We start from the raw sequence: 12,124 nt of genomic DNA on the forward strand, positions 1-12,124 counted from the left end.
GATATCGCTCATATCTTAATCTGACGCGCTCGAGTAAACACAAAAATCCCCTCTCGGGCTCCCTTACTAAAATATAATACAAATGCCACTCTATTCCGATAGAATATGATATCATCGAACTTAAAGTTATTAGGTGCTTAATATAGGCACAGATTATATAATAGTTCATATAGGTAGGACCGTGAGCCTTAAGAAGTTAAAACGGCAGTTATTACTCAAATGGGTTTTCTGTTCTGCGCTGTGGCATGGCGTACTTACGCGAAAGATTAGAACATTTATCTCTTTGATACACTTTGCGAAGGTCGATTGAGCAATTTTCGGCTTTTCTCGTCCCTTATTATTATGTTAAAAAGTGTCTTCGTGGAAAATATAAAAAAACCGGCCAAGTGCGAGTAGGACTCGCGCACGGAGGGTTCCGCACCATCAACAAAAAATAGAGCAAAAAAATCGTGTTTGTTGTATGGGAGCCCCCCTTAAATATTTATTTTATTTTATTTTTAGTATTTGTTGTTATAGCGGCAACAGAGATACATCATTTGTGAAAATTTCAACTGTCTAGCTATCGCGGTTCATCAGATACATCCTGGTGACAGAGACAGACGGACGGAGGGACGGATGGACGGACGGACGGACGGACGGACGGACGGACGGACGGACGGATAGCGAAGTCTTAGTAATAGGGTCCCGTTTTTTACCCTTTGGGTACGGAACCCTAAAAATGGAAATACCTTTTATAATGCCGGTAAAGGCGCTTTAAAAATAGATGTTACCTTTGAAGGGTAAACGCACCTTTAGGTACCTATTGTACGTACATTAATCGTTCAGCCATTTAGGATTCAAATTAATTTAGTTGTTCAATATTATAATGTAACGGCGTTATTCATAAACGTCTGCTAAGTTAATCAGCTAATGATCGTCGTTTGCCCCTCTCTATGGCATAACGCCAGATAGGGACAAACGACGATCATCAACTGATTAAGTTAGCAGCCGTTTATGAATAACGCTAGAAGTATTTAAGTCTGTGACTGTACCGTCAGCATCAAAATTTCTTTTCGTTGGTCATTTTTGGCTTTCGACATATTAAAACACAACTCTCCCCCACTTGTCTTAAGAATCAGAATCCCTAGTGTTAATTTCATTCGGTAGCGTGACGTGACATACGCGTTTGCGTTACGTATGTCTATTTTTGTATGGGATTTCGAACAGCGCCCCAAGAGGGACGTTTTGTATACTCACGCTACCGAATGAAATTTACACTTACTTAACTGGGTACTGACCATAAAATATATTAAAATAGTTATTTTCGATACAAGTGCGAAAAAGAGGAAATTCGAAACGAGTGGCGATAAATTAAAACACGACCGAAGGGAGTGTTTTAAATCGACACGAGTTGCGAATTACCTATTCGCACGTGTATCGAACAACGTTTTACAGTACATATGGCACTTTAAAGTTTCGACATACGCACGAAAAGTGCTATTTTACGCACTAGTGCGGAAAAGTAGCCCCATATGTACTGTAATAGTATTTTAGTCACACATACTAGCTACATGTTAAGAAGCCACGAGTTTACGAGTACTATTTACAACAGTCCAGACACGTCCACAAAACACTCCACATCAATATTTGAGCAACTCCGACCTCTGAGTCGTGAACTTCCTAAACACCACTTTTATTTATTTTGTTTCTTTCGCCGTGCCCTACGGTTTTCAAGAAATATAAGTAGGTAGTTATAAGTTTGGCTTCTGGGGTAACGCTGGTAGCTTAGCGGTGAGAGGTCAGGGGTCAGGGTGACTTCTAAACGAGGACGTTGTTCAAACCCGGCTCAAATTTTAAATTGTTTTACTAGAGCAATGAGTACTCATTGCTCATTCGTGACTTTAAAACGGGACGTGGTTCAAACCCGGCTCAAATTTTAAAATTTATTACTAGGTATTTATTGTGTACCTGCGAATAATATTTGATATTTTAATAGTTTCTTTTTAGTGGAGGAAAAGATCGCGAAAAAACTTGCATACATCTGAGAAGAAATTCTAAAGTATGTGTGTGTGACCTGTACCCATTCCCTAATGGACTGGTGTGACCCCATTTTCGTTAAATTCGAGTAGAGCACTCATACAGGGTGCTTCCTGTAACAGGAGTAATAAATTAAACTGTAGGCTGTACTTCTCAAACTGACCAACATTTGTTCAGCAACTTTTAAAAATAACTTATGTTTTGACTTTAAAGTTTATTCTAAGACGTAATGTAATTGCAAATTTTGTTATATTTGAAGCGTGACAAGCAACGTCAAACACACTGATGTCAGCGTACATTGAAGTCAATATTTATTTTGTATGAAAAAATAGGAAGCCTGAATGATTCATAATTTTTAAAAGTAGTTTAACAAAAGTTTTATAGTTTGAGGAGTATAATATATCTATGTTTTAATTATTTGCTCGTGTTACAGGCAACACCCTGTATACGTTTAAACATAAAATTATATTCACACGCATAAAGTTAATTAATAGGGGGCTAATTAATTAATTGTAGTTTTTACAAAAGCCTTTATAAAATTCCCACGGAAACTAGATTATATTTGCGAGGGCAGGGGGCCGATTTTTGAATTTCGACCGTTCGATTTCGTGTATTTCGTTCAATAATATCTCCACTGCTAGGCATTTAAATTCTACTAATAGAATTGAAATAGAGTGGTCAATACCACTAGATTCCAAATATCTATCGCTCGTATTTCAAAAATCAGCATTTCGCCGTGTTCCACCGATTTTCGAGTGACGAAATCGAGCGATCGAAATTCAAAAATCGGCCCCCAGAGTCCCAACAAAACCATACCTAACTAGGTTGAAGTTGACTTAAAACATTGATTTTTAATTTTAAAACCATCTAAATGACACGTATTTTAAGTAACTAGAGGTCAAACTACACTCGCGAGAGTAGTCTAGACATATTACGGAATAATTTAGATCCCCCATCTCGTTGTTAGGTACCGAAAACATTTAAATATCCACTAACTCCCAAACCTACCCTTTACTAAGTAGTAAGAGGAAAGCGGACGACCGCTTCTCCACACAAATGTAGTCTTCATTTTCCTTTCTGGATTACATTATAGAAAGTACGTATACACAATTTGATGAACTCTTATATTGACCATAGCTATGCCCCCTTCGTTTGACTTTTATCGACTTTTACACAGAAAAAAGTAATACTATCTACAGCCAAGTAAATATTCTTGTGTCAAGATATTTTGTGTTTCCTATATAAGGAAACAATACAATTCTTGCGTCAAGATATAAAATGTTTCAATTTTTATTATTTAAGCTAAAAAATTCAATACTTTATCCGAGCTATAAAAGGATTTTTTTTAAAAGCTCGAATGTTCTCGCTGTCAGTCGTTTTATGTAGGTATTGTATTTTTTTTTATTGAACCTGTCTTAGGCCCACTTGCACCATTTCACTAACCCGGGGTTAACCGGTTAAACCTGGAGTTACCATGGTTACCAGTACAATTTGCCACTAGGTTAACGGTTTAACCGCTTAACCCCGGGTTAGTGGGATGGTGCAAGTGGGCCTTAGCTTAGTGCAATACTTAAAGAACTTGTGCCAAGCAACTTTGTTTCTTGGGGTATAGACTCATTTCAATTTAAAATTGCATTTCTCCACGAAAACAAAAATAACAATATGGAACCCTTATAGGATCACTCTGTTGTCCGTCCGTCCCTGGTCAGTATTGTCAAGTACAGGGGAATATACATATACATATATTGTGCTATACTAAAGGGGAAAATGGATACTACATTTATTTGGAAAGGCGGATTCGGGGCGGTCGTCCTCTTTGGTTTTTTTCGGGCCCGAGGGCTAAATTTGTTCGCGCAGTGTGGTGTGAAATTGGCAGTCTTTGCGGCCGGCCCGGGGCGCAGGGAAAACAAACATTCCTGCCAAATAAGGAAAACGTTTACCTCGAAAGGTGAACTTCCACTTGTGATTGATTGATGATTTGAGAGAAAGTCTAACAGTTAGCAAATTTTCGGGGTGATAAATGTTTTATTACAGGTTTATTGAAATTGTAAGCTGGTGTAAAGCGTAAAATATGTTTTATGGATTTTTTTGCACCTTGAGGGGTGAATATGTAGGTCATACTGAACAACTTTTATTATACCGCCAACCCCGAAATCGCAAATAAATAAATGCCTTGTTTTCGGGATTTGCCTTATAGTAAAATTGTTTAATGATCCTATAGTTAGTAAAACCAATAACCAATTTGTCAGTAAATAAGAACAAAAACAACTATACTCATCCTTTTGTTTTGGGTGCTAGTACTAGTGTAAGACAAAGATGGTATGATTCTCTCTATCTATGTTTGAAATGAGACAGGCCTTTGACAAACTATAGTCCTCATGTTATGGCCAGACATAGCTAAATTGGCTAAATCACTGTAGAGTCTGTTCGGAAAGAGAAGAGTCGTGGAATGTATTGGGCCCCATACATTCCACGACTCTTCTCTTTGCGAACAGACTCTATAAGGATTATGACTTAGAAAGATACCTAGATCTACTCGTATTTTGACATCTAATAAAATTTTTCTACTCCAGCACTCAAATGTGTCAATTAAATGACTGACAGTGATATCTAAAGCAATGTCATTTGAATGCTTTGTCTATAGGCTCATAAGATGACTGCTAGCAGTCATCTTATGAGTATAATACAACTGCTTTATTTTTTTTAAAGATACAAGTTCCGATCATCTTGATTGAAAGAGGTATGTTTTCATTTACAATAATAACTCTTTTTTTTTTTAAATAATAACTCTTTTTTTTTAAATAATAACTCAATTTTTTTTAAATAACAACTCTTTTTTTTAATAATAACTTTTTTTTTTAATAATCTCTTTTTGTTTTAATAATAACTTTTTTTTTTTTTTTTTTTTTTTTTTTTTTTTTTTTTTTTTTTTTTTTTTTTTTGCTGCAGCTGTCATAGAAAAAGTAATGTATGCAACAGCTCATAATTGGTTCTTAAAATTCTCGGGTCTTTTTTTACAAAACTCGACTACGTCTCGTTTTGTAACTTCGACCCTTGAATTTTAAGAACCCTTATTATATCACTGTTGCATAAACTACTATTTGACGAGACTTGAAAGTGCTTGCAAGAGCTATGGTTGTTGAAAAAAATATCCAGGACGTGTAACTTGTTGAATTAATTGATTATTATCACAGAATACCTATTGTGGACTAGTTTTTAGCTAGACACACGGCGACATATATTTTTTTCTGTATTTAACTAAGATATAATAATATTATTTTTAACACTATAAGTTAAATTAAATTTTAAACCTACACAGAATAAATTTACACATAAACTTCAGCACGTCTTTTGTTGTGTAATCGTGTAAAAAGCTCCCTAGTCCGTAAATTTCCGTTTTCCGCTACGCTTACCGCTCAAGAGCACTAACGCCGACGCGTGTAGCTCTGCCACGAGTACGAGTTTAATGGCACATGTGGCTAAAGTCAAACACACGAAAAATACGAGTATAATAAACACTTTTTTCTACTCCAGCACTTAAATGTGTCAATTAAATGACTGACAGTGATATCTAAAGCAATGTCATTTGAATGCTTTGTCTATAGGCTCATAAGATGACTGCTAGCAGTCATCTTATGAGTATAATACAACTGCTTTATTTTTTTTAAAGATACAAGTTCCGATCATCTTGATTGAAAGAGGTATGTTTTCATTTACAATAATAACTCTTTTTTTTTTTTAAATAATAACTCAATTTTTTTTAAATAATAACTCTTTTTTTTAATAATAACTCTTTTTTTTTAATAACTTTTTTTTTTTTTTTTTTTTTTTTTTTTTTTTTTTTTTTTTTTTTTTTTTTTTGCTGCAGCTGTCATAGAAAAAGTAATGTATGCAACAGCTCATAATTGGTTCTTAAAATTCTCGGGTCTTTTTTTACAAAACTCGACTACGTCTCGTTTTGTAACTTCGACCCTTGAATTTTAAGAACCCTTATTATATCACTGTTGCATAAACTACTATATTGGTCTAGACTTAAATAATAATATGATTTAGTAGGTATTACATACATATTTATACTCAGTTGCATTTGGGGCTGAAATATTTTAAATACAAAGTCTTTAGTATCTGTTAGGCCAAGACAATTCTGCAACGATTTTAATAGCACACGTAGTGTAAGTGTTATTTATACGTCATAAGTTCATAGACGTTTGACGTTTAAAATAACACTCGCACTGCGTGTGCTATCAACCGTTGCAGACTTATTTTGGTCTAACTCTACATATAGATATACTTACTTACTTTTCTTTGATATTATACTTATAGTTGGTCAAAGCAATTTGTCAGTAAACAAGAACAAAAAATAACTACATATACTCATCCTTTTCTTTAGGGTGCAAGTACTAGTGTAAGACAAAGATAGTATGATTCTCTCTGTCTATGTTTGAAATGAGATGAGACAGTCCTTTGACAAACTATACTTTACTCTTTGTCTTTGATATAGATCACCGTAGATCAGCAAAGTAACCTTCTTGTACGTCGTAAATGCTAGAAACCTCACATGCCTATTCACGGTGTCAAAATAGAAAATCAAAAGTCAATCTCTGTGTCATTATACTGATTATTTACTATCCAACAATCTATTTAATTAAATTATTAGTGAATCCAATTAAAATGTGTACATGAAATTAAATAAATCAAGTAAATAACCTGTCAAAATGAAGTTAATGGACCAGCTTCCGTCTGTTACCACATGCTGCTTCTGCTGTTATCTTAGGGCGGGATGTGTTATGATTGCTGTGCTATCATTTGTAAGTTATTTTGCTGCTGTAAAGGCTCACACATCAGCCATCATTATAACTAGAGGATGACTCACGTTAGACCGGGCCGTGTCCGGGCCGGAGCTACCGGCGCTTCGTTTTCTATCGAAAGCATCACGTGATCTCCTGTCATCTGTCATAAAAAAGGAAGCGCTGGAAGCTCCGGCCCGGACACGGCCCGGTCGGCCCGGTCTAACTTGATCATCCGTAACAGGCCCAAGAAGTGTAAGGGTAACATTCCATTTCTGACCGCAGCTGCACTACTGGTACTGAACGCGTCGCTGTTACTGTCAACTTCCATAGTAAAATGAACAGTAGTGCAGCTGCGGTTGGAAATGGACTGTCACCTTAAAGATAATATTCAGACAATTATGGTTTAAGATAACGTATCAAATTCCCGCAACCGGAAAGCAAAACAATATACTACGTCTGGCGGCCTCCATTTTGCATATTTTGCCACATGGCAGTGGTTCGGCGGGGCAGCACACGCAATTAAATACGGAATAATGAAGTTGCTATACTTGCTATGAAACTAAAACTTTGTTGACGATACTGACCAACAGCCTGTCTTTGTTTGATGATCTTGCATGTGTAAAAGCAGCACAGAACCAATTTTAGGCACTCAATTTTCCGTCAAAACAGAGTATTACCTAAAAATTGACCTGCCGGGCTAGCACATGATTGGCGCGACAGTATCTCGCGGCGAGATAGACTATCCATCCCTTTTTTATTAACATAGACTGCTATAGGGGTTCAGCAGTGTTACATTAATGGCTTGTGAATGAAGCACGCTCTTTTATTTCAGACGGTGGGCATGATCCTGGCCCCGAACGTGGGCTATGCGCAAACGCAGTCGCTTCTCCCGGAGCCGCTGACGAACACCGAGGGGACCGCGCAAGTGTTGCTCGGCCTTGTGTCCATCCTGCTCTGTGCCTGCAGTTTCCTGCTCTTCGTGGGCTCTTTCTGTGTAAGTTGCCTGTCCTGCTCACTCGTGGACTACCCTGTGGGCTGTCTCTCTCTCTCTCCAACGTTGACTATGCGCAAATGCAGTCGCTTCTCCCGGAGCCACTGACGATCACCGAGGGGACCGCGCAAGTGTTGCTCGGCCTTGTGTCTATCCTGCTCTGTGCCTGCAGTTTCCTTCTCTTCGTGGGCGCTTTCTGTGTAAGTTGCCTGTCCTGCTCACTCGTGGACTACCCTGTGGGCTGTCTCTCTCTCTCCAACGTGGGCTATGCGCAAACGCAGTCGCTTCCCCCGGAGCCGCTGACGAACACTGAGGGGACCGGGCAAGTGTTGCTCGGCCTTGTGTCTATCCTGCTCTGTGCCTGCAGTTTCCTGCTATTCGTGGGCTCTTTCTATGTAAGTTGCCTGTCCTGCTCACTCGTGGACTACCCTGTGGGCTGTCTCTCTCTCTCTCTCCAACGTTGGCTATGCACAAACGCAGACGCTGCTGCCGGAGCCGCTGAAGAGCACTGAGGTGACCGCGCAAGTGTTGCTCGGTCTTGTTTCTATCCTGCTCTGTGCCTGCAGTTTCCTGCTTTGCGTGGGGTCTTTCTGTCTAAGCTATAGCGATACCTACGGAAGATATTATTAGGTCTTTACAGCTCTTTTGCGAGTGTCGCGACGTCTGATCCAGCGTAGAATTCGGCAGTGGCACCTAAATATTAATCCAGTCCAGACTCCAGACGGGTGTAACGTGTAATGTATGATTATCATTTCACTACGTAGTATAAAACATAGTCGCTTCCCGCTGTCTGTCTGTCTGTATGTATGCTTAGATCTTTAAAACTACACAACGGATTTTGATGCGGTCTTTTTAGGGTTCCGTAGCCAAATGGCAAAAAACGGAACCCTTATAGATTCGTCATGTCTGTCTGTCTGTCCGTCTGTCCGTCTGTCCGTCTGTCTGTCCGTCCGTATGTCACAGCCACTTTTCTCCGAAACTATAAGAACTATACTGTTGAAACTTGGTAAGTAGATGTATTCTGTGAACCGCATTAAGATTTTCACACAAAAATAGAAAAAAAACAATAAATTTTTGGGGTTCCCCATACTTCGAACTGAAACTCAAAAATTTTTTTTTCATCAAACCCATACGTGTGGGGTATCTATGGATAGGTCTTCAAAAATGATATTGAGGTTTCTAATATCATTTTTTTCTAAACTGAATAGTTTGCGCGAGAGACATTTCCAAAGTGGTAAAATGTGTGTCCCCCCTGTAACTTCTAAAATAAGAGAATGATAATACTAAAAAAAATATATGATGTACATTACCATGTAAACTTCCACCGAAAATTGGTTTGAACGAGATCTAGTAAGTAGTTTTTTTTTATACGTCATAATTCGCCTAAATACGGAACCCTTCATGGGCGAGTCCGACTCGCACTTGGCCGCTTTTTTTATTGGTAGAGTGATTCAAGAGGAAGGTTTATTTATATATAATTTGTTAACCCGTGTGCAGCCGGGGCGGGTCGCTAGTGTGTAATATACTTACCGTCAACGTGAGGACGCGCGCTAAGAACCGACAGGCGAGCACGAGCGTTACATGTAATGCTCGTAGTTCCTTCCTTATGTAGAATTCGTGTTACATTACACACGATGGATTAAATTACGTGTTACAACCGTCTGGACCCAGCTTAAAAAACGAAGCTCAGCCCAGTTTCTATTCTGGGTCTCTATTGTTTCCCAAATAGTTCTAAGTCATAATGTATTGTTTGCCCGCATTTTCGTTAGTCATAATTTATTTGGTTCATAAACACGTCACTTTTCAGGATTGCCATAAAAGAAACTTAACCTAACCTAACCCATATATAGGATAACCTGAAGAAAATCCTGAAAAGTTAACGATTTCAGTTTTATGACTAATGGTAATATGACAAAGAATACATTAAGAAACTTTATGGGAAACAAAGGGACCTAAATGTATTATTATTATTATTGGGGGTTTTGTGGGCCTTTGAGTGTCGCTTCGACCAAGCTATGATCTCTTGTGACAGCCCTTTAAAGTTCACAACTAATGCCCGTTGAATCCAGGAAATTCCAGATTATTTGGGTCGTAATGCTCTGTACCTCATAGGGTTCCAGTATGTGTCGCCCTAGGTAGGTACTTCTTTTGGACATTAGTGGTGAACCTAAATGTAACTCTTCTGGCATCTTATTTGCTTCAATTTCAGAACGTCCCAATACTAATAGAGATATATCAGTGGGGAGCACTGATCTACGGCACATCTACCACTATCATCTACATCATCCTGGCGTGCTTCTGTTTCTTAGTGCACTCCAATAGCGCCACGGCTGGCGCTTGGCTCATATCGCTCATCTTTGTCAACTTTTTCTGTAAGTATATTTACGTCCCTTTCTCTCCGTTTCGCTGGCCTTCACATTGGGACTGACACCACAGGGCGGACACGCCGTACATCAAAATGCACGGCACGCGTCATTGTGTGTGGTTAAGTCGCTTTACTGAGAGTACGCCAGAAGTCCGTCAGATTCATATCGTGGGGCGAGGTAATGCGAGTCGGGGCGGCGCGGTGCGTGGCCGTTCTGTATGATAATACTATTACTTATTCTGTGCTGCCGCTGAACGCCATTAGCAAAAGTATGAACTCGCAATAAACAATAATCAATGTGTAAACAGAACCCATTCGATGAAGCCATCTAGACAGGGCAATCGTGCAGGGTGGAAGGGGTGGGTCGCCCGCACCCGAGCTGCATCCATCGCATTGTTAGTAGCTCGGTACTACAGGGCTAGCGTGTCTTATTAATTGTCACATATTGTTTGGGCAGTTGTGTAAAAGTCTGTGACAACCCTAGTGTGTTCTTGTGCGATGTCAGCATTTACGCAAACATCCACTGTTACTTTTTACAATGTGCCAATGTTAAGGGCAGCCACACTTATCCATATTGATCTTATTTTAACCAGGGATGTTGCGGATGCCGATTTTTTGACATCCGCGGATGCGGTTGCGGATTTTTAAAGGCTCACATCCGCGGATGCGGATGCGGATGCGGATGTCAAGATAGTACCATAAAAAACGTCAAATATTACATTTTAGTAATTTTTATTTCAATGAACCGGCCAAGTGCGAGTCGGACTCGCGTTCCAAGGCTTCCGTACATTAAGTCCCACTCACGCTTGACTGCTCATTTCTAACCTATAGGTTTTTTGGTTAATGACTAAATTACCTAGCAGTCTAGCACTTACGCCGATGCTAAGACGTTCACAGGAACGGTACAGACCGACCTGTTCTACATCCGCATCCGCATTAAATCTTGTTTGTATCGTTGTTGTCGGATGTTGAAAATAATGCGGAAGTTCCGCGGTTGCGGTTGCGGACGCGGATATTTGCAACATCCCTGATTTTAACCATGATAAAATTGATAAATTATGTAACCGGTTACAAACGCGTAGCTCGCGCTGCCAGTGATGCGTTAAACTTTGTGTTGCAGTGACCAGTTACTTCATGATCGTGGCCAATAGCTTGAGAATGTCTCTGCTGTTCCTGCAGAGCACTGAAGTGCTATACTAGTATTGTTTGAAGTGACGTTCTATCGTTCAAAGTAGCGTTCTATCGTGCGAAGTGACCTTCTATCGTTCGAAGTGACGTTCTATTGTTCATATGGACGTTCAATCCGAAGGATCATTTATAATTTAGAAGTGTATATTGTCTTGTCTTGTAATGTAATATGCTGTGATATGTTGAAACATAATATATTAGTACATAAAAGTCTGTGAGAGTACAATTGTGATAATGATGAATGTTTGTTTGATTTGATATGTTGTATTTTTTAACGATAAAGCTAAAAGGTATAATTTTAGTATATTTTTTGCCTTGAGTAACCATGCTTTAATTTATTACAGTTGTATTTTACAAGTCTTGATCATAATAATTCAGTTAAAAACTATTCGAGGAAACATATTTACAATGTAATAATTTCTGCATTCTGTACGTATTAGACTTAATTAATGTTAGTAAATTGTGCAAATCCACAAAAAATAATTAAAACTGTCAAGGTCGCGTCCTTCTTGATTGGCATATTACCTTATGATATATTCTGCTAATAATAGTCCAATAGCCATGACCTCGGCCCGCCGCCTGCCGTGGACCGAATTATGCATGGGGAGAACGATTTGTAATGCAGTTACATTAAAGTATGTTTCGGAAACAGTACCTTAACTCGATTTTACCTCTTTATTCTTACTACTAATAATTTCACCGTCTTAACAACAAAACTTCCGTGAGACAGACTATTGAATATATTTTCTCCTGATGATACTCCTCAGTGCGAAG

General features: G+C 38.7%; 1 protein-coding gene across 1 annotated transcript; it reads left to right on the forward strand.

The window, feature by feature from the left end:
• The first annotated feature begins 6,731 nt into the window (after positions 1-6,731).
• On the forward strand, positions 6,732-11,362 carry LOC134657717 (uncharacterized). Its single transcript, XM_063513280.1, has 4 exons — positions 6,732-6,824; positions 7,639-7,800; positions 10,007-10,169; positions 11,283-11,362. The coding sequence occupies exons 1-4, from the start codon at positions 6,732-6,734 to the stop codon at positions 11,360-11,362; spliced, it is 498 nt and encodes a 165-aa protein (XP_063369350.1).
• The last annotated feature ends 762 nt before the right edge of the window (positions 11,363-12,124 follow it).

This window comes from Cydia amplana, chromosome 20 (assembly GCF_948474715.1).
Source record: "Cydia amplana chromosome 20, ilCydAmpl1.1, whole genome shotgun sequence".
NCBI lineage: Eukaryota > Metazoa > Arthropoda > Insecta > Lepidoptera > Tortricidae > Cydia > Cydia amplana.

Coding starts and splice junctions, on each gene's coding strand:
- LOC134657717 (XM_063513280.1), top strand. CDS start 6,732: ATGAAGTTAATGGACCAGCTTCCGTCTGTTACCACATGCTGCTTCTGC. Junction 6,825..7,638: donor TGATTGCTGTGCTATCATTT/GTAAGTTATTTT, acceptor CTTTTATTTCAG/ACGGTGGGCATGATCCTGGC. Junction 10,170..11,282: donor CATCTTTGTCAACTTTTTCT/GTAAGTATATTT, acceptor TTTGTGTTGCAG/TGACCAGTTACTTCATGATC.